This window comes from Convolutriloba macropyga, chromosome 3 (assembly GCF_964194025.1).
Source record: "Convolutriloba macropyga chromosome 3, txConMacr16.3, whole genome shotgun sequence".
Classification (NCBI taxonomy): domain Eukaryota; kingdom Metazoa; phylum Xenacoelomorpha; order Acoela; family Convolutidae; genus Convolutriloba; species Convolutriloba macropyga.
The window spans coordinates 58434943-58461004 of record NC_134470.1 but is presented as its reverse complement, the minus strand read 5'-3'; the positions used below and the strand labels follow the sequence as shown (position 1 = coordinate 58461004).

Genomic DNA, 26062 nt, shown 5'->3' with positions numbered 1-26062 from the left:
GCATATGTGCTCCGTCTTTTACCATCTCATGAAAGTTATCGTACCGTAGACGGCAGCATAGCCGGCCCTGTTGAGCTTGAAGAACCCGAGCGTCATCTCCAGTACTTGGTTCAAGGAGAGTCCTTTAATACTGAAAGAAAGGATCTTCTTGACAACAAATCCGGTAATAAGAGCAGCCGCATTGCTCAGTTTACTCCGTTTATTGGACCTCATGGTCTTATCCGTTCCTCTGGTCGACTCCGACGGCTAGTGGAAATTGACTTTGACACAAAGCATCCTATCGTGCTGGATGCGCGTCATACTTTTGTTAAACTGTTTCTGCGGCACACTCATTTAAAGAACCATCATCAGGGCATCGATTACTTAAGGTCAAAGGTACAAGAACGTCATGCCATCCTAAAACTACGTTCCACACTGCGTTCCATCAAATCAAACTGCGTCTTGTGTAGAAAGTTCCGTGCAGCAACCATTCAACCTATCATGGCAGACCTCCCAGAGACTCGCATACCAGTCTCCTCCCTTAACCAACACCGGGGTTGATTACTTCGGCCCATTCTACGTCACAGTTCGTCGGACTACCGAGAAGAGGTGGGGATTTCTCTTCACTTGTCTCACTACTCGTGCTGTCCATGTTGAAGTTGTCCCGTCCATGGACACTAGTTCCTGTGTAATGGGAGTGGAGCGGTTCGTCTCCCGTCGGGGTACTCCTGCTATGATTTGGTCAGATAATGGTACGAACTTCGTTGGAGCGGAGAAAGAGTTCCGTGAATGTGTGGAAAATTGGAATACGCTCAACATTGCTGCCGAACTTGCACATAAGGGCATTAAGTGGAGGTTCAATCCACCCAGTGTGCCACTCCAAGGTGGCATCTGGGAGAGGTTAGTTCGAAGTTCTAAAGAGTACTGTACATTATCCTCGGTACGCGTCGCCTCACAGATGAGGTGTTGAACACTACTTTTTGTCTGGTCGAATACGCACTAAACTCACGTCCCTTAACGCCCGTAAGCGCCGACCCGTCCGACCTAGGCGCAATAACACCTAAAAATTTTCTACTTGGTAACCAAGCAACCAGAATTCCGTCTATCGTTGGCGTCGACGAATTTGATCATCGTAAGTGGTACGCCCGTGCACAGTCATACGCCAATGCAATTTGGGCACGTTGGCTCAAGGAGTATGTACCTGCGCTGAACCGTAGATCTAAGTGGCAGACGCCTGCCGAGCAGCACCTCAAGTTCGGTGATTTAGTTTGGATCGTTGAAGAAAGCAACCCTAGGGGTTACTATCCAACTGCTCGGATTGAAGAACTTCGGTACGGCTCCGACAGCGTCGCCCGCTCCGCCGTCTTACGCACGTCATCCGGATCGCTCGTCCGCCCACTCGTTTAGCTTGTACCAATCCTCTCAACATTTTCTTCCGGTCCGGAGGATGTTACCCAGTAAATTGAATTGAATAAATTATATCATTAGATAGAGAATGTTTGTGCGTATTATATCAAAACTTTCGCTTAGATTTTCCGTTCTAAATGCAACATACGTATTATTTCTGAGAAATACCAAAGCCGATTTCCCACTAAGAATAACTTCCAAAATGGCTCAAAACTTTTCGCTTAGCCTAACAAATTCGGTTTTTTGAACGGATTCGTTTAAATTGGTGACCTAGTCTAAGACCTGCTAAAAAAGATCAAGCTAGATTTGCCTCCAAGTAAACGATGCTTATTGCCTTAACACGTTGTTGAATACAGTTGACGATCACGATGAATTTAAAACTGACGAAAGACTGTTTTATCAGCTTTAGAATACCCAAAAGGGGGAAATAGATTCCATTATTTTGACATTTACACGAAGCCCATTTTTTGTGTAAAAAGATGTGTCTGATATCTATAATGGTGCTTTTCTAATATGCTTTTTGTGTTTATTGTTGGTGATCATACCACAAAACTTGATTGGAAACTTTGCGAGTATTTTTTGGAAATAAGCATGACAGATTGATTGGAAAATTGGATCTGTAAAAATGGCCAAAGGTTTTGCATGCTTTTCCGTTGGCCTTCGTTCAGATTGAATGGATGGAACTGACAGTGGGTGATGGAACAGAATTGTGGAGTGTTAAGCTCACCCTCCTCACTGTTGGGTTTGATCACTCCGTGTGCACTACAGTTGCCACTATCTATCGCCTCTTGGTCATGCACAAACCTACAACAACAAAACAAATAATCAAACCACCTATCGGATTATAGATCTCAAAATGGAGTCAACACATCAGTCCTGCTTTTGGTCATATAACGTACAGACACCCCTACCGTGAATATACCATGATGTGAGGCTGCAACTTCGTGCGAGAGTTGGGGAGGGGGGGGGCTATAATGAGAAAAATAAAACCCCTTTTTAAAATATAAAGCGTCTTTGAGTGTCTCTGCTAACTGGTCATTTAGAAAAATTGTCTTTTAAAAAAACCGGATCTGAAGATTCTTCATATTTAGGAGCTCGTTTTGAGCGTTTCGACGTTCGCAACAAAACAACTAATCGTCTCAATAATTGCTGCGTGTTATGTTGTGAATAACCTGCTTCCTGGCAGTGGTTGGACAGCTAGAGCCAGTCCCACAATGGCACATCCGATCCACCCTATCACCATGTATGGCTTCCTTCTGTATCCCTTCAGGGGAAGACAGTCGTTCACTGCCCCGTACACTATCTACACACAAAACACAAAGAACAACTTACGAGCATCTAACTGTGCCAAAGTTTTGAGCAAATATAAATTTTTGATGCTGGTTTGCCCCTTTTTTGGTTTGGTACATTTATTGTCAATTAGTGCTTTAGATTTGTCTTTTCGAGCTCTGGAATTGTAAACTCAATATATCGTGCTCTCGTTCCTCTTGCTCTCCTGAATCAGGGTAGCTGGGGGAATGGTCAGGTGGGATCGAGGGGTGAGGTGGGGGTTGAGGTCGTGGGGGAGGGAGGGGTGAGCGGGAGGGATATTGGGACTGAGGTTTCGATAGGGAGAAGGGACTGTTGTGCAAGAAAACTGCTTCTGTTAGAGTCCAATGTTCCGAAACAGAAATTAATCTTCTAAAACGGAAGTCAATATTCGGAAACAAAAGTCAAAAGTTCAAGTCATGAACAAACTTGCTTGTTTCTGCCAGAAAAATAGCCGGAATCGAATCGAAGTGGACATTCATTTAGGCCCTATCCAAATAATCACAAATAAAATGTGCCTCTACTCATTTATGATTTCTATTTTGAAACAATAACAGTAAAGATAACATGAGAAAAACCGTGAAAAAAATGCCACCCGGTGCATTATTTCTCATTTAAAAAACGACTACCAATGGAAATATGGAAATAACATTTTAAGCAACAAACTACTCAATTATAATGCACTGATAATAGATCGTTTAGACTGATAAGAAATTGATTTTTGAAGCCAACAACTGAGGGGTTTGCTTCCGTAGCAGGTAAAAACTCCGCCAAAGGTTTCGAATCACTGACCTCGAGGATGTCAGAACGAAATTTTAATCCCTAAGCTAGACTGGCTTTGATTTTTTCGCTCATAGTTGCTTGTATATTGTCAACAAACTATATTCTCATAAAAAATAAACTAACACTGAACAAGGAAAAAACAAAAAGCATGCTTTTTGTAAAGAAAAATCAAAAAAATGTTGTGTCAAGAACATTTATAAAAAACACTAAAATTGAAGAAAAACAAAGTTTCAAATACCTGGGCATCACGATAGATAATGATCTACGTTTCACAAAGCACTCAAAGCATGTGGTCACAAAATTTTTGTCGAATTGTTCTATCTTTTATAAACTAAGAAATGTTTTGAGAGAATCACAGATGATAAAAGCGTTTAAAACATACATACAGCCAATAGTACAATACGGAGTCCTGATATACGGGTCAACAACAATCACAACTATTAGGGAAATAGACAAAGTTATCAAACATATCGTGCGGCTAATTTTTCATCGAAAAAAGTTTGAAAGCACTTACGAAGAAAGAGTAAAACATAGGATCTATTTAGCCTCGGAGTTACATGCCTATGAGGTTCTTAAGCAGACACTAAAAAACATTAGGGGACAATGTAATATTTCACCTATTTCAAAGGGTTTCTCAATGCAAAATTGCCTTAAAAAAAGCAAGCGGTTGATTAAAAACAAAATAACTCAAGGTAAAAATCTATTTCACAGTTTTTCAATAATAGTTAGGATAAGGCGAGTCTTAAGAATGCTTCTAGGTTACGATGATGAAATAATAGAAAAGATTGAAAACATGTCTACTGCCGAAACAAAAAATTTCTGTCATCAATTTCTAGATAATTATATTTTGGGTAATGAGGACATAGTCAGACTGTTGTATGAGTTTTAATATCACAACTCAAAGGCGTTCCATAACCAGAATAATGTTTTCACTAGGTTTAATGCTACCTTCAAAAATAGTGCTTCCTCTTTTTTTTTCTTTCTTCATTTTGAATCACTTTCATCCAGATAAACTGAACGAGACACTTGAGAACGGGCCATTGGCCCAATAGTGCTCTCCCACAGTCAAATATGTGATTGTATTTGTACAAGTAATTGTGAAAAGCTACTTATTGACTGATGGAAACAATTTATTATTATTATTAAACGTCATTTAAAATTGCATCACTCAAACAAGAACTCAATCGTGAAAAAGTCAATCAAGAATGTTAAAGAATGTTCTAGAACAAAAATGGTCGAGCAGAAACCTTGCTCTAAAAAATGCACAAACGTTCACAATAATTGCTTCAAATAAAGTTCTTGAGCAAATAAACAACTAGCGTTGACCAATGAGAGACAACAAGTGTTAAAAAAACGGAAGAAGATTGCTGAAAATTAATCCAAAGGTGTATTATTCTCTCAGATTGTCAAAGTCAGTTCCAGGCTTCCAACTTTTAGCCAAGAGAAACACATATTCAGAGAAGCATTTTCGGCCAAAAGCTTAGGGATTTTTTAAAAAAAATATATCACCATTTCTCCTGTGCGAGTCATAAAAATCTGAGGAATACCAATACTCTTCGAGTCGTCAAAATTTAAAGAATACCAATACTCCTCTTTGAGTGGTTCAAAAATTAGGCGCACAATAACAACCGCCTGAGAAAATAGAACACAAATACAAAACAACTGAGAAGTTGACGTTGGTTATTGAAAAGCGATAATGAAGAACATGTTCTGTTAAAAAAATAAATGGCAAAAGTTTTGAGAAAGGAGCCATTTGTCTAAATCTCTTTCAAAAATCTGATCTTTGATAGCTGTGCAAGCTAAAGGGTAAGTAATAGATAGCTTTCTGACATCTAAACACATGCTTTTCGGGGGATGAGATGAGGGAGGTGTCTGTGGTTTGGATAGGGAGGAGTGTTGCGGAAAAAAAGTGCTCAAAATGAGTTTTCGACCTTGATTAATACCAGCAGTATATAATAAGGATGTATATGTAAATAGCTTAATTTTAAGTTATAATGTCGAAAGCAAAAGTCAACGTTCTAAAACAGCAGTCGAAGTTTGCTAACAAAACTAAAAAGGTCAGGTCTTAACAAATTGTTTCAGCCAAAAAAAATGTATACGGAAACATCCTAAACCGACTCAAAGTAGACATTCACTCAGGCCTGGCTAAGTGCTCACCAAATGAAATGTGCCTCTACTCGTTTATGTTTGTTTTTTCATACAATAACAGTTTAGAAAAGATGAGAAAAACAAGTCTGGTAAAACTTGAAAAAAATCAACAAAATCTCAGCGATCCTGAAACAACTATTGGCTGGAAAACTGGCAAAAACATTTCTCATTAAATAAATGACCACGATCTGAGAAAAACTACAGAAAACAAACTCATCAATGATGTTATACTGATAGCAATTCGTGTAGACTGAAAAGAAGTCGGTTTTGGTGGCGAAAACGGTTGAGGGGGTTTGTTTTGGTAGTAGGCAGCTTTGGCGAGGCCAGTCAACCGAACAGGGTTAGAGGTGAATTGAGGCGGTCTAGCCCGGTTCAAAAAGCCATTTGCACCTTAATTTTGTTCTCAACCGCTTTGGTGAATTGTGCACTTAGAGTAGTAAAGTATTACTCAGCAATTTAATACCCGTGTTGTACGTGTTCATCTGGTTTTTGAGGAGAAAAAGTCAAAAGTTCGGACAAAAGAAACTATCAGACGCAAATTTGGTACTACGAAACATCACAGAAGAATAGACCAACAGGACTAATATTGTTCTTACAAACTTTGATTGAGAGCAATGGATAAACATAACCGACTATGATCAGAAGAATTGCTCTCGAACGACTGGTGGGAGCTCAAATTTTTTGCAGCCTGTTTCAGTTAGGGGTGACTAAATTCACTTAGGGGTTTATAATGACGTCATCATTGGTTATTGTATTCCACTATAACCACTAATATGGCCTAAAGTAAAAAAAAATTACACTAATTTTGGCGCATTTTTCATTTGATTTTTAGTAGTGAACTGTCACCACATGAGTTCAGCTGCTGACACTTGTGAATGAGAGAGAAATTTAGATTACTTAAATCCAAAAATTCAAGTGCGTAGAAGTCACTCGAAAAGTCAAAATGGTCAAGCAAAAATTTTGCATAAAAATAGCAACACGTTTACAATAATTGCTTCAAACTTGATCGAGAGCAACTAATTATATTCTAGCGGGTACAGAAAACAGTACGAAAAGTTAGTCAGTTTAAGGCATTGAGTACCTTGAAGCTCCATGGAAGGGCGATGGCTGACTTGGCAACATTGAAGAAGTCTCCACTCTGTCCCATGTAAGATGTGAAGAATTCGTAGTTGACACTGATGGAGCAGCTGTAGCATATTCCCACGCAGAAGTACTGCAGAAACAGACCAATGTGGTGGAAGCTCAGGTAGTTGATCTGCTCGGCAACGTCTCCTGTCAGGGCTATAACAGAATGATTTCGATTATAACACGTAACTGACCAACTGCGATTCCTACCCCAATATACACGAGTAGATATAATTTCCCGGATGAAATTTTGTCCCTAAAAATATCTGTGGTTTTTGGGATACAGGTCAGAGCCTTGACAATTCATGGCCATTATGATTGCGTTTGATCGTCGCTTAAACGTGAGAAATGGTCGCTTTTGGTTAGCATTCTCCATTCTATAAAAAGCTACTCCTTGAGCGTTTTTAAGACTTAAAAAGCTCCTTTTTTGCATATAACAAATGTCTATATAACAAAACAGAGACTAAAGTTGCCGTCTAATAGTGCTTTTACAAAAAGGAACCTTAAGTTTTGTTCTTGTAGCAATTTACCAATTTTGGACAAAAAAAAACGAAACAGCAATAATCAAATTGGGGTAATCACACTAAAACAATTTCGATGTTCAGTATTTGACGGCATGAATGGCTGAGATTAAATTCCCAAATTCCTAGAATACTGACAAAACAGTTCCGCAACAGAATATACCTTACTTTAATTTAAAAAATGTTGTGGATTTTTACAATTATCCCTAAACGGAAGCTTTAAACTAACTACATTTGGAAGGAAAATTGAAGTATCGTAACTTGATGGGAGTAGGTGAAAGTACCAATATGCGAGAAGGTGTGCTAAAGATAGGTGGCTGGAGGACTGTATTTGTTTTGGCAGTTGGGGTTGAGACCGGGCGGGGGGTTAGCTGTCGGAGTACAAGGTTCGCTTTAGGTGCAGGGCTCGAATCGTGCAGTATAAGAATACAATTATGTAGAGCTGACAAAAATAAGCGTGAGGTAGTGTTTAGGAGTGGAGTACATGGATGTGGAGAGGGTCAGCCGGTACTGTTATGAGAATAAAATTTTTCAAACTTACCTCTTTATTAAATGAAAAATACTAGCAAAAACTGATTAATGTACACATGAAACAAAGCTAAGGGTTAAATAATTGTTAATTTCAACGCTCAAAAACACCGGAATTCGAAATTTGATGCCGAGAACAAATGTCATGCAATTGAGAAAATCTACATCAAGCCAGTACTTCTCTAAAGTATACAAAGTTTGCAACAAAATTGATCCATAAGATTGGGCAATTTAAAGCTACGATATTCCACAGTTTGTGATATTCAACTTCCACAAGCTACGTCCCCTTGAATCCACAATAAGCGCAAGTAATTAACACTCGGTAGCTACCAATCCGACTTCAAACTACATGAATATTCAAATTACATAGAGCATATAGAGCATAATAAACAAACTACATTGTGAACTAAATTTTGTACATTATACATTTGATTATACAAATATATTCATGTAATTTTTTTATAACAGCGACTGTTACAATTGTTTTTACGTTTCTTATAAATATACAGGAGAAATTCAAATTCAAATTCTTGGGGGCAATAAAAGGGAAATAATTTAAAATTCGATTGCTGCCAACAACTTAATTTGCTGTATCGTTCGTAAAATTTTAATGAGATCTATGGATGTTATGACGAAAAATGGCATAACCACGGATTCGAAATATTGATTCAATCTTTGTCTGAGAGCATTTATCAAAACCATGAGCACCCAATCTGTCTTAAATTAAAAGTATAAACAATTTCTCTTTTAACCTTCATAAATCTATCAATCTTTAAAAATCAGATTATAATGCTTTCCAAAATATAAAACTCTTTTTATTCTTTCATCAAAAGTTATCAGTTTTCCATTTTTTGACATTCCCTCTCGTTTTGGTCTCATAATATCCCCTACGTTTTGGTCTCATGCCCTTTGGTTACCGTTCTCGAGTCGAATGTGAGTGTTACCAACAAGATCGTGCCTTTAAAAACACCCACCGCAAAATTGAAAATGATGAAAATGGAAATAAACACACGTGATACCCAGGCCTAGGCCTCAACTTATGAAAAGACTTTAAAAGTCTAGTAGGGGGGGGCAATATTGACTATAGTTACACGGTCGAGCTTCCTAGTTAAAGTCGAGCTAATGTCTTTTCATGGGTCGAGCTTAAGTCTTTTCATAACGAAGAAAGTCCAGATAATGTTTTTTCATGGTTCCACCATTAGTCATTTTACAACCAACAAAGTTGAGTGAAGGTCTTTTCATGAGTCCACCATTAGTCTTTTCATGAGTCTGTTTTTTTTCAAAATCCGAATTTTTCATTTTTTTCTGCTTCTGTACATACAGAAGCAGAGCCTGAGCAAGACTAAATAGCTTTGCACCAGAGCAGTCCAACTTAAGAAACAGTTGTAAAACTGCCAAAAGAATTACGATTTTCGTCAAATCTTAAGATAAAGAGCTATGGCAGCTCCAGTATATTACCACACTACGTGGTTCAATGAAAACAGATAGCTTAAGTGTATTTGGTCCTAGTTTCATTAGCCATGACAAAATTTCGGCTCTATTCAGGTTGTTTTCCCTTCCAAAATTATGACTACCTTTTTTCAATATTGCACGAACAATTTTAATGGCAAAAAAGCAGACTTATGAAAAGACCACTGATGACTCGACTTTGTTTGCAAACATTGTGTTGAGCTTAAGTCAGCCAAAATATTGGGTCCAGCTAAAGTCTTTGTAAAATTTTGGGTCCAGCTAAAGTCTTTTGCGAATAATCTGAGTCGAGCTAAAGTTCAGAATGTTTTGAAGTCCAGCTAAAATCTTTTTATAGCTCAAATGAGTCGAGTATGGTCTTTTCATAGTACATTTGGGTCGAGCATTGTCTTTTCAGAAGTGTGTACCTAGACCTGGGATATTATCACGCTTTTGTTCAAGGTTCTTTCTACAGCAAAAAGCGATCTGCTAAATTGGCATTTTAAACATTAATCAAACCAATTAGTCATGAACTATTTGTAGAAAACCATTTCTGACATTACCAACATTGCAACGGAGCCAATTTTCAAGTCCTTTTTAAAAGTTTTCAATAAAAAACGAAAATGACTCGCCTTGTATTAGTTTAATTTCAGTAGACCGCCTTTTTTGATTAATTGAAACCTTTGTTCTTTTAACCTAAGTGATGATCCTAAATAAATTAGATGGTTAAGAGAACAGCTGACTGAAGCTACTAGATATCTAGAAAGTGTCTATATTTCAAAGTGACATAGCATGTGGCATTGTTACGACAATCCAACACAAGCCCCATTACAAAGAGCAATTTCGATTAAAACTGAATTACTTCAGGAAAAATAAGCTTTTGATCAACGATTGAAATTGTATATATAGAACGCATAAGTTAAATTTTCATTGTTTTGCTGAAATATATTGAGCGTAGCTTTATTTGCTCAACTATAAATATTCAATTTGTGGGAACCAATTGGCAAAACTCATCAAAATTAGCCAAATTAAATTTTCTCAATTCTGAGGTTTTGATCTTTTTAACAGCTCTACTCTAGTATTTGGCGATTCTCTTGATAACGAAGACTTTGGAGACTCTGAGGAGGATTCAACTTAACTAATTAAACATCATATTTAAGTGTGTTATTATTATTTTAAACTTTGCTGATAACAGTAGATAACTTTGTCAACCTTATGTGCCAGAAATTGAGCTCATACAATATAATTTCTAGCATAAAAAGTCACTGAAAATGCGAGAACCGATTGCAACCATTTTGATGCTCTTCCTGTTCTCAACTTTATGTTGGGCCAGAAAATACAGCAAACCAATCGCACCTGTTGACTATCAAAAGGTAATAGGAACCGGTTTCTCAACCAGCTATTTCAAAACCCTGGATTTCTCAAAGTACCATAAAAAGAACGTCATCGATGTCTACGATCGCGGGTTTCGCAACCTTCGACTGCGAAGTGGTGCGAACCTTGATGGTCTGAACATGACTGTTTATTTGACCAACTTGGAGACAGTGGTTGATGACTGTTTGTCTGTTGGAGTGACTCCTATCATTTCGTGGATAAATCATCAGGATGAGGCTAACGCAACAGAGGAAGCGAGGCAGAGATACTTGAAGTGGTGGGATCAAGTAGCTACAAGGTTGAAGAACAAAGATTACAGGTCTGTTCTACATCCTCGCCCTCCTTTTTCAATTTACGGCAAATATTGGCATTAATATGAGATTTGCCGCTGCTACAATCATTATAGTTCGATTTACAACTCTCTTGAATAATAAGTATTTTTTGGACAGAGACAATAACGACTGTAAACCAGACTGCCATATTGCTAAGTTTCAGGTCCAAAGAAGTTTAATTAAAACCCAGCTCATCTCAATCACCTGCTTGTGCTCTTGTTTATCTGGTAACCACTTATAAAATACCCATTGCAGAATACTAACTAGAATGCTCGAATCATAACAAAAACTGTTAAGGACCTTTCATATGATCAGTTTCAGACGTGAGGAAAGTTTGGCTTCTACATTCAGTTTTCTATAAAAGCTTCGCCATATCCGTTTTAAGAAATCGAAGATACCGAAGTTTTGCTATAACAAATAAACAATTAAACAAAAGTATCACATCAAAACTACGAATTTGGTATTCGTCATTTGTCTAAAAAAGTCAACGAATCTAAAGAACATGAAAACTTGCTTACGTTTAAAGCCAAAACTTCTCGACTTGTGCATTAATCGTTCAACACCTCACGGTGCATTTACCAGAAATAGTTAATTGGATTAGTAAATAGTTAACACATTCAACAGTGCAATCCTAACGAGAACAGATAGCATTTATTGTTTTCAGGCTTTCCTTCAATCTGTTTACGGAGCTAGGAGTTGACAAGTGTGGCAAGAACTGCGAGAACAGTTTGAGAGAGAACACTGCCAAGTACAACAACTGGACTGCATCTGTAGTCAAGGTCATACGACACTCTGGAGGCAACAACGACAAGAGAATCATCATACTCGGGTCTCCCAAGAAAACAGGCAAGGGTTTGAAGTACATCGACCCTTCGATCTACTCCAACGATGACTATATGCTTGCAGAGTGGCATATTTACGCTTCGGGAGCAAACAAAAAGGTCAGATTTGTTTAATTCAAATAGGATAAATCATTCAAAAATTGATAAATTGCACGTACGGACGATTTGAGCTCAAAGGACTGACTAGAAGTTGGCTTTGGTCGTAGCTGGATCAATATTATTGTAGGGAGGCAAGCCTCCATCGTTAAAGGGGAAATTTGAGGAGCTCCAAGCTGCCTCGAATGATGAAATTATCCCTCCTCAGTGGTTTCCATGAACTGAACCGAACAAAATCAATAAAAAATCAGCAGGACTAAAATAATAGTTAACAATTTTGTTCAAGAGCAATAAACAGCAATCGGAAGTTGACGGTTTAAAACATTTCTAGCTATTTAAGCAGAAACAATTGACGTTGCAATTAATAGCACTCAAGTAAGAAATACAGAACAAAGAAAACACGGCTGTATTTATGAAGAACGGGCCGCCGAAGTAAAATGTCTTCAACCTTCATGAATTAAAGAAAAAATTGTGATTTTTCTCAAAACTTACAAAAAATAGTTCCATTTATAAAGTTGCAATGTTTCCATTTTTAATACGGAAAAGGCGGATACTTATTTTGAAATAGTCAGCAAAATACCTTCAATAGTACCTAGAAGCCAAATGCTAATTTATTAAGAAGAATAGAATTAAGACAACTTAAAACATTTGTTGCTGCTGTTTTTAGCACTTTTATTAGTTTTCAGCACTTTTTGCAGTTAAAAGCACATCAGATCAGTAATTTATAAAGAAAACTGAAAGCTGTTTGTTTTAATTGACATCCGTGAAAATAGTTGCATTTTATAAATATTTATATTCTTTTTTTTTTTTGAAAAAAGAATAGTAAATATCAATACTTTTGGAAACTGATTTCTTTTTGTATGCTGTGTTAGCCTTGAGAAAATATTTGGCGTAATATTTAAGAATAATGGTTAAGATTTAAGCACTTTTACCAACCCAAGATCCAGGTGAGTCATACAATTGCTTAATTTCTTCCTTTTACTTTTTATGCTTCATTGCTTTTGGTAGTTAAAAGTTCGTTGGTCGTTCTTATTAGTTCAATGCCTTCATTCAAGTCAAAAAGTGAAAAACGTTTTAGCAACATATTGCGAAAATCTTTTGAGGCGGAAACTCTCAAACTGAACTGTACGTAAAATTAGTATCATTGTTCTGATTTCTGAGCTTTTTAAGCCCTCACTTTAAAAATCAATTATTCAAACCACGATCCTCTTCAACTTAAAAAAAAGTACGTTTGGCAGAACAACTTTGTCTTCATGATGCCAATCATTGGTTAAATTTTTAAATTGTTTGCTCATCTCTTTCCATACTGGTACGGTGACCCAACAATTTAGAGCGTATTCTTGAAATACTTTTCAGATGACAAAATAAATTAATTTCCCGAGTTTTTAAATATTCGAAGGAAATCTAACTGTAATCATATTGGTGGCATTTGAGATATGGAGGAGTTGGGTTACTTTTAGAACAGCCATTTTTTTCTATTCCACAAGTCCATAAACACAGTTTTTAAACACTTTTGAGAAAAAGGAAAAACAGCGTATAACAGGGAACCGAGTAAAGGAAGTTAGTTGCTACCATGGTTAGCTGATTATTTCTTTCAAAAAAGTGAGTCAAAGTAAGCGTTGGAATGGGGTTTTTAACTTGGAGTTTGCCTTCTAGAAGTGTTGGGCCCCTAGAGAAGTACAATGAATCCCTAATTTTTGAAATTCAAAAAAATGATTACGAGATAGCATTAATTAGGGAAAAATGAAACTTGCTTTCAAAATAATTTTTGCGAAGGAAAGTTCGGTCGGCAACCATTGGGTTTTAAAATTTTTGTATAAAGCCGACTGATTAGACGTGATACTGCAATAGAAGGTGTCTTAGTGGGCACGTAACGGGGTGGGGCATTTGGGTGTTACTGCTTTTGCAACGAGGGGTGGCACAAGCTTTTTTCGAGTTTTTTTATTTTGGCGTTTTGGCAAGCCACACTCCAGAAATCTACAAAATTCGCAAAAAAATCGTTGCCCTCGCGTTGCAAGTCCCGAAGCACCCAAATCTCCTCCCCCCTCCATAGCGTGTCCAGTAGGACACTTTTCTGACCTAATTTGTCAATTTTCTGACGTTTTTGGTGGGATTGGTTTGTTTTGGATATTAGTTGGGAAGTAGCACTGCTGTTTTAGTGGTTGTCATCTTGTCATCAACCCAGTTGATCCTCATCAATGGAAAAACTCAAAAATTTTAAAATATAAAATAAATAAATATTGCTTGAGTTAAAAATTGCATGAAAATCATTTTGCGCCGGGTTTCAGATCTCAAATAGGATATCTTGCTGATATCATCTCACCAGGTGGTCCTTATCATCGAAAAAACTTTAATTTCGGGAAAATTTAAAATTTTCGAAGTTTTTAAATTGTGAAATGCCTTTTTCAATGGGTTTCAGGTCTCAAAGATGATTTTTGTTAACCTCGTCTTACCTGGTGAGCCTCATATCATCCTCAAAAAACGGATAAATTTCGGTAAATTTAAAAAATTTTTGAAGTACTAAAATTGTGTGAAATGTTTTTTGTACCGGCTTTCTGGTCCGGAAAGTATCTTTTTATGGACCTCAGCTTACCCGATGAACCTCGTCATCGGAAAGAAAAACTTGGAAAAACTTTGGGAAAGTTCAAAGATTTAAGAGTAATCCAAACGTTAATATTGTGAATTCCTCAGTTTATAAAAATTATATCAATTCATATAATAAAACCTGGTCATCAATTACGGTTAACTAACTGGTTGAGAAAAAAATGTTGTTTGGTTCTTGCATTTGTTGTCTGTTGCCTTCAGTCAGTTGCTCAAATCTTCGTTTCACTATATAATTGATCAAGCACGAGAAGATATAGTAAAAATAAGGAGATGAGTGGTTGATGTTGTTGTTGTTGTTCAAACTATCTGAGCCATCAATCTATTTTTAGAATTAACTGTATACTATGACTAACTACTATAGTCATTGCCGAAAATCACTTCATACCAGTAATCAACGCATTCGATTGTGATTGGACGACCGATCAACCGACAATGTCAATGAATTATTTCTGAATAAGTTTACATGTTCAACTCTCTGCATTGGGTCGTGTTGCTATTATGGTTTAACACAGTACTTGTATAGCAATAGACCAGACACATTAGAAATTGTTTGAGATTCAGTTGAGTTTAATAGGTAAAGAACCTATGTCAGTAATTAACGATTGCTCCTCCTTCAATTTTTCTCAAAATTTGACCTGCACAGAAAAACGTCATGTAGTCGCTTGTGTAAAAACTTACGACCCTACTGGATCAAATCTAATTTTAATACTCTTCAAAAACTATAACTTCCGTGATCCAATCTAGGAATATAAAAACAATTGAAATAACGAAAAAAGTGGTTTCAATCAACCAGAGAGTAACACTATCTTTAGCTGAGTTTGAACATTTAACTCAAAGCTACAATTCACTCTGTGAAAAGCTGAAGACCGAACAATCTGAATAATTTGAGGAAAAAATTGAAAAAGCCAACGGGAAGAAAACAACGTTATCGTCTTGCTTTCTTGTCGAGTATGAATAGAATTACATCAACACAAGGTGTTGATCGTGTTGATGAAGAAAAGGAAGAGAAGGAAGAAAAGGAGGAAAAGGAAGAAACGATCTGAGAGCGACCCACAGTTTTATTATTGGTTGAGGCTATGTTTGGACGAACACCTGAAATTTTGGCAGTTTCAGGAGAAATTTTACTATTGTTTCCGCAGCACTGAGCCAATATTTGATACTAAAGAAATCAACAACATGTTTGCATACTGTTCGCATAAAAGTAACAACTTTTGTACAATAAAAGAACAACATTATCAAGTTATTGCAGCATTTGATCAGGTTAGAGAGACTTTCAAAAAAAGTTGTTTCAAAACACAAACACTGTTTAATTCTTTGCCTACACGCATACTCCAGACCTCTACTGCACAAATCACAATCTGTTAACGTCTCTACTCGGAAAATTTTTTGAGAAGTTGGAGCAAGCCGTCATTTATTATTACCAACCGATATAAGCTGGATTGATATAGCTCTCACCGAAAGCTTCCAAAGGTTTTGGAACTGGAGACTCTCAAAGGGAATATTTGTGTCTAAACTGATTTCCTACAAACTTGTACCTTTAACCAAGTTTTCAGAACATACTTATGTAGAACTTTCAAAAACTATTGATATTATTATTAGTAGATTTATCAGAACATACTTATGTAGAACTTTCAAAAACTATTGACAATATTATTAGTAGATATTGCTCCCTGAATGTTGATAATGCTGGTGTAAAATAAAATTTCGATTTGAATTAGAAAATTATTATAACTTTTCAGCCAAAAACCGAGCCATCTAGCTTCAAAGGAAAAAATTGCAACTAAATTATAAACTCAAATAATACCTAATTAGTTATTTTGTATTATATCATATGTTTAGCAAATTGGAATAAGTCATCATCATTCATGTAGTGTATGTATGGATAGCTGCAATTAAAAATAAAATGAGCAAAATAAATACAAAAATTTCCACAAAGTTTTGAGTTAGGATTCTGAATTGGCTGTTATCTGAGGAATTGTACAACTTCTTCTTCCAAGTAGAACATAACAGTTATGTAAACAAAAAGGTAGAAATGCAGTGTTTGCCCAAGTGGATCAGTAAAATATATTGTACCTCTATGATTAGAAATCAGTGGCCGATGATGTTGATATTGAGGCATTAACCACAGCAAAGCAATTGTCTGACAGTCTGGGAAAATAAACAGCTGCAAAAACTCCGCACAGCCTGTGCTTCAGATGAAAACATTTACATATCAGGTATCTTATCCCAAAACAATCCATCAACTGGATTTGCAATAACCGAGTCTTTTAACTTTTTCTTCAGAGTTGACGTAAAAAGTTGATCATCGTTCCCCTGGGAACAAAATTTTAACGTTGTCAAACCAAGGTGTTCCAAATGGGAGGTCATCTGATTTTGATCAATTTGTTACTTCAGGATAAATGAAGTCAAGTGAACCCTCTCTTGAAGTAAAGTCGAAGGCTAAAATAAAGTGTTTTTGATAATTGGTTAGGGGAAATGCCATGACCAATCAAGAAAAAGTGTGTTGAAAAAGACGCGTTGATCTGAGGTTGTTGAAATAGGTGCTCCAAAAACCGATAGTCTTTTTGGATAAATCATTATTTCATTCAAATTGAACTTTTGGCAAAGGAAAGGGTGGTCCGTTCTTTTAGTTCCTACCTATGATTTGATTTGTTGATATTGCTATAATCATTCTTCGAACAGGTTCTTTGAAGTTGATGTCTTCTTGACTTCAAATGCGAATGCCAGCAGTGGCAAGAAAATTTCTTGGCAACATCTCCATGTATCGATAGACAGCAGGTAATTTAGGCAAACTTTTCAATCGCAGACAACACATGATCAGCCACGGTCATTTTGCGCACGTAAAGTTTTGCTTCAACTAACTTACACTGTAGTGTTTATTATATTTGAATATTACAGTAAAATTGCCTGGAGACCTTCCGAAGGCGATGCGTAGGATACCACCACTGAGAAGATATTTGTCACAAGTCAACATATCACCGGCCGATTTTCCATAGAGAAAACATTCCAGTCAGCAACTGAAGCTTTTCGTGCAGTAACATCCATAGCTCTGTTGTCATATCCATCATCTTTAGCCGGTTCATTTTCATAAGAATAGCCTTGACATTTTAACCAAAACTCCCGGCTGTTCTTCCCGATAAAAACTCTGTTACAAAAATCCTTGTGTTTGTAGTTTCCGTGTGTATTTGACTATTTAAAACCATTTGCTGACACTGTACACCCTGAAAACAGACAATTCAGAGCGTTTTTGCTTAAATACGTCCAATCTGTGTTTGCTACGTCACTACCAGTTCACACATCAGCGTCATTATTTCTCGTTATGTTGCCATTTATTTAAAGTAGAAACGTTTGCAAATCAATAAAGTTGTTGCTGTCGCCAACAGCTTCGAATTCCAGCATTGGACCATCTGGTGAAACTGTTGGAACAACAATTTGTGAAAAATACATTGTCAAAGGTGACAAGGAGGGGCTGTTTTTCAAACAAGTTTAGAGTTGTGTGTGCCTTCTGCTGGCAGTAAATTAGTATTCTTTTCTCACTTTGGAAAAGAGTTCTGACCAACTTCTCAGTAACGGTTGATTTGACATGACTACTTTTTTCGTTTTTTATGATTGTTGCCACCACAAACACCTCTCATTCGGGCTCGTGGGCCACTGACTTGTTTCCTTACAATTTTTCGAAGAGTTGATTTGAGTGCTTTGTAGGACTCTTGTTTCTGGCGACAGAGTGAACAACCTCTCACGCTGCCTGTAAAAACATTTCTCTTCTAATGCTTTTGGAAACAGGCCACAAAAACCTTTAACAATCAATATGGCCACTCTACCAATTCCAGCTGCTAAAAACCCGAGCCCAGTACCTCGTTGACGACAGTGACTCGCATAGTATGGTGAACTTGAATGTTGTTGATAGTATGCTTCCACTTATTTAAACTTTAAAGGTTCAATTCAGAATAACTTTTCCGTTTCCCGTAAACGGGAATGGTTTGTGAGTTTCGATTCTCATTTGAACTTTTTCTATGGGTTGGTTCAATTTCACAAAGGCAACCGTTTATTAGGCGATGTTTTGTACCAAGGACGCAAATCAGCGGAGTTTGTCTACAATGTGCTGATACTCAATTAGGTTGCTGTTTACAAATATCAGATGTTTTCCTGCAAACGGATCAAAAAGGTAATCGGCGACAGAAGCTTTCGCTTCTCCGTAACGATTGCAAAACTGTAAAATGTGTTCCTGAGCCATCTTCGAGTCCACTAAAGCCCAAAAAGTTCGATATTTCTGTCAGGAAAAATAATTGCTTCCTTTTTGCCCAAAACCAAAAACAAGACCAAAACGCCTGTGACTTTATTAAACTGATGACTGAATTCAGTTAGACCAGTCGCTACTTTGATGGCTTTTATAGGGTGTTCCAAGTTCTCATAGTCAGCATTGATTAAAACTGCCTCTATTTTGTATCCTTTTGAGATAGCACCAGATGAAATACTCCTGTGATGGTTTTTGTTACCTTCAGAGGAAAATTTTATGATTCGAGTGCTATCAACCTGGTTGATTCCGGATGAGAACATAATCTCACTCGAAGCAACTCTCAAATCATCTATCAGGCTGATTTCTCCAACAAAATTTTTTTAAATTTGACCAAAATATTCTCTGGTAGAATGCTCATGCATGGAAGCTGTTGAAATTAAATGTATGGTGAACTCAACCATACTTATTGTCAGCCAGCAACTTTCACTAATTCCAACTGATAGACCTTACCACTGCTTGTATCCTGATTTGAAACAATTAGATTGCAGATTGGACCGTTTATCGTTGGAAGGTCTTAAACTTCAAACACTTCGATAGTAAGTGTCTGTTTAATAAGTATCCTGAACGGTAAATCAACTTCTGATATTCTAAAAAAATCACCAATTCAAAGTTTTGGTCGGCTAACTATTTTCTCGGACGCAATTGTTTTGAATGATAACAGATAGGGAACGTCTTTTTTGGTGAATTTGTTCGGAGCAAATTTGGTTACACGGTTGATGAGTTTATTGTTTGTACAAAATTTTTCAACAGATGTACAAATATGTCCATATTTCTTCCAGATACTTGTAAATAACGCTCTTAAAAGAGCCAGTGTTTCTTCCACCAAAAGCAGACTTTTTTTGCGGAATGTTCGATAAATTTCAATGTTTCTCTTCTGACCAAATAATCTCAATCGCTGATCCAGCACCCACTCCACATTTTTTTGGCTGTGTGTGCTTAATCAATTGTTTGATGGCTTCAGCTGTTGTCGTTGCATATATTGATTTGAGTGGTTCAAGACGTAGATATTGTGAAACACAGTCAAGAGCAATCAATAAGTAATTAACAACTGTTTCACTTGGCGAGGCTGCAAATTTGTGCTTTTTTGTAGATTCCGAACGCTTCCAAAAGCAGCTGGTCCTTTTGTGTACATCGACTGCAGCAATTTTTCTTCACTCATCGTAAGCTCCCCTTGTTTTTCCTGGGTGTACACTTTTTTCGTACGGAGTTTCGACACCTTCCTCTTTTTTCCGTAAGTTTAACTGCTGCTTCGGTCTTCAGTAAGTAGTGTACTGCTGAAATGTTGCTGCTTCTAGTAGTCGTGTTCTTGTGGCGTTTGGAACTTTGAACGCTTTTGTTTCTGTAATAGCTTGCTGATTTTTTCTTCTTTTTATTGCGCTTCTGTCGAATTTTTCCTGATCGCAGTTTTAGCATAGCTGTTTATTACTTCTTCCTTTTTTATTGGTAACACTTTCAACAACAAAATCATCGGGACTGTCTTATTTGTTGGTTGCTGCAAAATCATCGAGAATGTCTTATTTGTTGGTTGCTGTAAATTGTACAAGAAAGAAAATCCGTTTATGCCATTGGACTGTTGTCAATGAGTATCTTCTCGTCTTTAACAAGGATCACACGATTACATTTTTCGATTAGATGTACATTATGTTCATACTCTGAGTATTATGAATGAGGCAAAAGAGGTGATAATGTTTTTGGGAGTTGAACTGCCCGTTTGTTTGAATTTTCGACCCGATTTTGGTCAACAACATCAACGCCGATTTTCGTCAGCAACACCAGCATCGGAGTCCTGTTCCGACAGTTTATCATTGATCTGCGCTTCATTGTGCTTTTTGATTAAATTCTGTTTATAATGACAGCTGTGTCGATTTGTATTTGATGTCAAGATGTTGCGTTTGTTTTGGGTTATTTTGCATAGACTATTTGGAGGTTTGGTCTGGTTGAAGTTGAATTTTCATATAGAAATTTTTAGGAACTAAAATAAACTTCTCGGCTAGTTGACAATTTTTTCCTCTTCTATGATTGACTAAAATTTTGGTAGTAAAGTTGAATAAGGAGCCGAACCAAATGAAAACCTGTTTTTGTTAGTAAAATCACTTCTTTTTTATCAATCGAAACTATTTTTACAAAGAAAAGTCTAGAACGCATTCTCATATTGGTCCAAAAAATTGATCTGAACTCTCAGATGTCCTCTGATGACGATGTAAAGACTTTCACACAGTACTAAGTACCATTTACTTCATTGTTAAAATTTTTTTCTTTCATTTGATAAGAGTTTTTATCGGCTTGGTCTGAAGGTGTTTAGAACACTTAATGCCCAGGCTCTGTAATCCTTGGGCAAAATCGTAAATAGAAGTGTTTAGATCGAGATCAATCAATAAGTGTCTAAATGTTCTTCCGGTTGCTATTCCAAAACAATTTTTCAAAAAATGAGTAATGTTCAGTTGCTAACCCGGAAACTCGACTTGCTGAACGTCACATGATGATTTGAACCAATTCATATGAGTTGTGTTCACATCTGTTACTCGTGACCATTTTCTTTGCTTGTAAAGATAGTGTTTCACAATAACATTTATGTTCTTGTGTCGACCGGTGGTAGCTAGCTTGACAAACTTTTTGTCATTAAAAATTTCCTCGCAAGAATCTCAAAGGTAATCAAACAATTTTCAGTATTTTGCAAGAACTTGAATTTTGTGAATTTTTTGAAAACAATGTTTGAATGCTGGTCAACTTGTGAGTATATTGTTTGCATTTCGTGGAAGAGAAAATAGTTATTGCACTTTTGATAAAATGGTGTGCTGCTTTTATTCTGAGAATTAAGTTGGTTATACCACAAACCGATGGCCCCGCCACGGCAATGAAATTTCTGTCACCTGTACAGATAATTTTATTAATAATCAAGGGTTTGGTAAGATATAAACAACTAAACACGATAGAATTGAAATCCGAACTGACATTTTCTCACAAGTTAGTTTAAGCACAGTCCATTTAACAGAGCAAAGAAACATTAGCATCATAACGTTATCTGGTTACTGAATTTCCAAGTAGATTTGCCAGTATTTAATCTTTCGAAAAGATTTTCTTGCACAACTTGGAGGAATTGAAAACCGAACTGACATTTTCTCACAAGTTAGCTTAAGCACAGTCCATTTAACAAAGCAAAGAAACATTAGCATCATAACGTTATCTGGTTACTGAATTTCCAAGTAGATTTGCCAGTATTTAATCTTTCGAAAAAATTCTCTTGCACAACTTGGGGGAATTGAAATCCGAACTGACATTTTCTCACAAGTTAGATTAAGCACAGTCCATTTAACAGAGCAAAGAAACATTAGCGTCATAATGTTATCTGGTTACTGAATTTCCAAGTAGTTTTGCCAGTATTTAATCTTTCGAAAAGATTCTCTGGCACAACTTGATCAATTGTTGCTTGTTCCATTGCAGAGAAAAGGAGGATAAACTAATAATTCATTGAATTTTTTTCTTACATATATCCATAACAATTATAATCACTCAAAAATTCCTTCTTGTGCAACATGAAACACGCAGGTAATCTCGTATTTTTTTTTCAGAATTTTATAGTTTTTTTGACCTTGTTGGTGTTTACGTGTTCTCGAAGCTCTTCAGGCAGGATTCTATCATTTTTCACTACTTCTTTACCACTTGCATGGTTCGATATCAGTAGAAATTGCGGAGGCAAGGGCTGACGTTGACAATCCGACATTTAATTTTCTCCACTGAATAAAAGGTTCGATGTAGAAAACCAAATGTGTAACCGGACGAATTTCCTCTTCTGTCAATAACGCCCTAACTTATCTCGGACAAATTTGAGTAACATTTTCAGTCGTTTCTCCTTTGCAAATCGAAAACTTCAGTGTCCCTTGTTCAGTGTTTCCTCAATAGTCAACTTCGGTGAAAAGGGTGCTTCCACTTTCGTCAACTCCTCTCTTATTACTTCACCAGTCAAAAAAGAAAAAAAGTTTTCTCTCGCGCACAATGCTTTTTGAAGTTGCGAAGTTGTGTTGAGCTATGAATCACACAGTTTACTGTAAAAAAAACAAGGTGTTTTAGGACAATCAAGAGCAATCGAGTCGATAACTGGACAATCGACTAAGGTTGAGTCTTTTACAAACCTTAAGCTTAATAACCCGCTAAGGTGTTTCTCATGCGAATGATTTGGACCATTTGTGTCAGATAAATGTAAGGATAGTTTTTAGAGTTCCAGTCTAAGCCAAGAAAAATTTAAGATAACCAAATAATTGAACTTTTCTGCGGATTTCTCAAATCAGAATATAATGATGCTGGAGAAAACAAAACACGATTGTTGTTATAATCGGTGCATACACCCAACTATTATATAAAAAAGTTTTGTGATGGAAAACTTCAATGTCCAACAAAACTGTTTTGCTGCGTAACATTCTAACAAGTGATATATTTTTGAGTGAAAAATTTTAATATAAAAAAGTTTTTTATTGAAAGTCATACAAAAACAATTCCTGTCAGATGACCAGTGAACCACCTAATAAGCTTCCAGGGAAGCATTTATGGGTAGCCGGGTCCTTCAGTGCTAAGCTCCTGGATGAAACAAGCAGCGTCATGCAAAATTCCATGTAATTGTAGAAATTTTGACTTTAGGTAAGAATCTAAGTGATCTTTTCCAAAAGTCCTCCATAAAGTCGACGTTTCAAAGCATTATCACTAAAATCATTGGTTAAGTAATCGCTAAAAATAAAGCCTTTTCGTACAATTTATTCAAACAGTATCTACAAACTATAGGTTGATCAAGATCAATTCTGAGTTAGATTCAAGCAGACCAAAACTGAAAAAAATAGACAAAGTTATAAATTACTCTCTCTATGAAAAAATCAAAATAATCTAAATAATAGGTGATCAGATGACAAATTTTTTTGTCTGTGGAGTTGAAGGCATGCGTTTAAAGTAATTTTTAAGTTTTTCATGTTTATTCTAGATCAATCATAAAACGGTAGCAGATTTATACAACCTCTCATTCAATAGAAATTGAATCACACAAGGAATGAACTGATCTATTTTTCCGTTTCATTCCACCAGTGAGAACTAAAATTACTCAATGAACAAAAATAGCCAAATTCGAAGCTTCCTTTTTGATGCTATAAAATAGCTCTCCGGAAAGATAAGAGCTGGTGTTGATTACATTAATACTTTTAAATGTGTATTTTAGATATTGAAATAACATGTAGCATGAGAACTACAGACACTTAGGAACATTTCTCCTGGTCCAAATACTATGATCTTACATAAACTTTTCTAAGTATAGTAGCACAACCCCTACAAAAGAGTATACAATTTAACGCTCAAACCACATTTTTTTAAATCCTTATTATTTAAGTAAAATTTTTTTACTCTGTCTCATATATTAACAATAGTAATAAAATATTCTTGCGCTCTAATAATTTTTTTGAATCAGAACTGTTCAGATTACATTGACTGTAATATTCTCAAACATCTCTTACAATAATCTTTTTGTAATTTTTCTAACGATATCTTCAACTAAATATTCAAGTCAATTTTATATACTGTGGAAACTGAAGTAGTTGTACACTGTCTTCCTAAAGTGTTTCCGATTGCAATCATACTGAACGAAAAACCATCTACGAGTACTCAAACAATTGCATACGAGGTTTTGAAAAAAAAAGAATATTGTTATTGTCCAGCGATAGTACCACAAGGAAGCATAAAAAACTGAAACACTTGGCATTACCTGTTGTTACATTCGAACTTCCTCAATCTTTTAGATTTGAAAAAACTCCACTCAATGGAGCTCGATGTACTCTAGGTTTTGTAGCTGGTTATCCTCGTGAGTTTATATTTGACTCGAACGTTCTGGGAGATGGCATTAGAAAAATGCGTTATGATTACGATGTTCAAGGGATACCTATCTACGAAAATCACGAGTATTGGCAGGACTTGGAACTCATTGAAAACTTTTGGAAAGTTCCAGCTTTTATTGGAAGTCTAGATTCAGCAACCATCAACTTAGAGTCTTCAATACCCTCTGCAGCGAAAACATCAAGTGTAATCAAAACACCCGAAAGTATTAAGCATGTGGCCTGTCAGTTCTAGTTTTGTTCCAAAAAATTGTAAACTTTACATGAGTCTTTAAAAAAGCTCCAGCAGTTCTAATCCTGTGTATTGCATTAGCTCATCCTGAAAATACTTTTAATGTTGCAAAATGAAACATTTGAAAATTCATCTTGACTTTCCGTTGGTCTCTCTAGATTTCTATTTTTGATTAATGAAAGTATCCTCAGAGAACAAAATTTAACATTCACGGTGACAGAAGTTCATCATGTTCTTCTGGTAGTACTGAAGTTTTTATCCAAAAAATGTGTATCTGTTAGGTCAATCACAAGTCTTAAACAGATGATATATTGCCTTAATGTCTGAGTCCTTACTCTAGTAGAGTAGCAAATGTTTACACAGGCAAATACAAAATTTATGAATTTTCGCCAAAGTTTTCCAAGTTTTCTTTCCGATGACGAGGAGGTTCATCACGTCCACAAAACGTTTTCTGTCGGACGTGAAAGCTGGCACAAAATGCATTTCACACAATTTTAATACTTCAAAGTTTTTTTCAATGATGAGGCTCGCCTGGTAAGATGATGTCAACAAAAAATCGTCTTTAAGACCTGAGGACATAAGGTCTCGACCTCTCAACTCGTGTCGCACTTAACATTTTTTATACCAAGTGGGTTGCCGTGGTTGTTAATCCTATGTGTGTGCACACAGATAAAGGGGAACGGGAAGAAAGGTCAGAAGTACTGGTCAGGTGACGGGAGTGACGGAGGCAAGGCCAACGTGGACAAGGCTTTCTCCTACGCTCACGATTTCACAGCAAAGAGAGTGCAACTAATTGTTTCATTGCTTAATTAACAATTAATATAATAAGTCACACTTAAAAACGTTTCAAGCAGAATAATGAACAGAAACAATGATTAATTGCGCTCAACAATAAGGAATAATCACTGTTGCATGTCGAAAGCCGTATTGATTATGCCCAACAACAACACAACGTAACCGGTATGCTCGAGCCAACCAACCAAAAGTCCTCATTTTTCTTCTTCCGACTATTTTACTTTTGAATGGTTTGTTGGCATAATAAGACGAAGTTAGGAGAAAAAGCGCAAAAATTGCAAAAATATCAACAAAAGTACCTCAAAGAAACGATTCTACTCCTGGAACAGAACCAACCTGCACACCTACTTTGGCGCCTGGATGGCCAGTGGGTCTGGACTG

General features: G+C 36.4%; 2 protein-coding genes across 3 annotated transcripts in view; one reads left to right on the top strand and one right to left on the bottom strand.

Moving 5' to 3' along the window:
- The window catches only part of LOC142336315 (folate-biopterin transporter-like), a 100657-nt gene that overhangs the window by 13031 nt on the left and 61564 nt on the right, over nt 1-26062 (bottom strand). For both annotated transcript variants that reach the window (XM_075385060.1, XM_075385059.1), the window contains exons 4-6: nt 6707-6906; nt 2559-2689; nt 2114-2190 (exon numbers count right to left, since the gene is read on the bottom strand). In XM_075385060.1, the coding sequence (XP_075241175.1) occupies nt 2114-2190; nt 2559-2689; nt 6707-6906 (408 nt within the window). The remainder of the gene's footprint in view (nt 1-2113; nt 2191-2558; nt 2690-6706; nt 6907-26062) is intronic.
- LOC142335816 (cellulase/esterase CelE-like) lies at nt 10079-25699 on the top strand. The gene is made up of 3 exons (XM_075384145.1): nt 10079-10938; nt 11616-11892; nt 25556-25699. Exons 1-3 carry the CDS (start codon nt 10517-10519, stop codon nt 25697-25699), a joined length of 843 nt encoding a protein of 280 aa, XP_075240260.1. The 5' UTR covers nt 10079-10516.

Coding starts and splice junctions, on each gene's coding strand:
- LOC142335816 (XM_075384145.1), top strand. CDS start 10,517: ATGCGAGAACCGATTGCAACCATTTTGATGCTCTTCCTGTTCTCAACT. Junction 10,939..11,615: donor TTGAAGAACAAAGATTACAG/GTCTGTTCTACA, acceptor TATTGTTTTCAG/GCTTTCCTTCAATCTGTTTA. Junction 11,893..25,555: donor CTTCGGGAGCAAACAAAAAG/GTCAGATTTGTT, acceptor GTGTGCACACAG/ATAAAGGGGAACGGGAAGAA.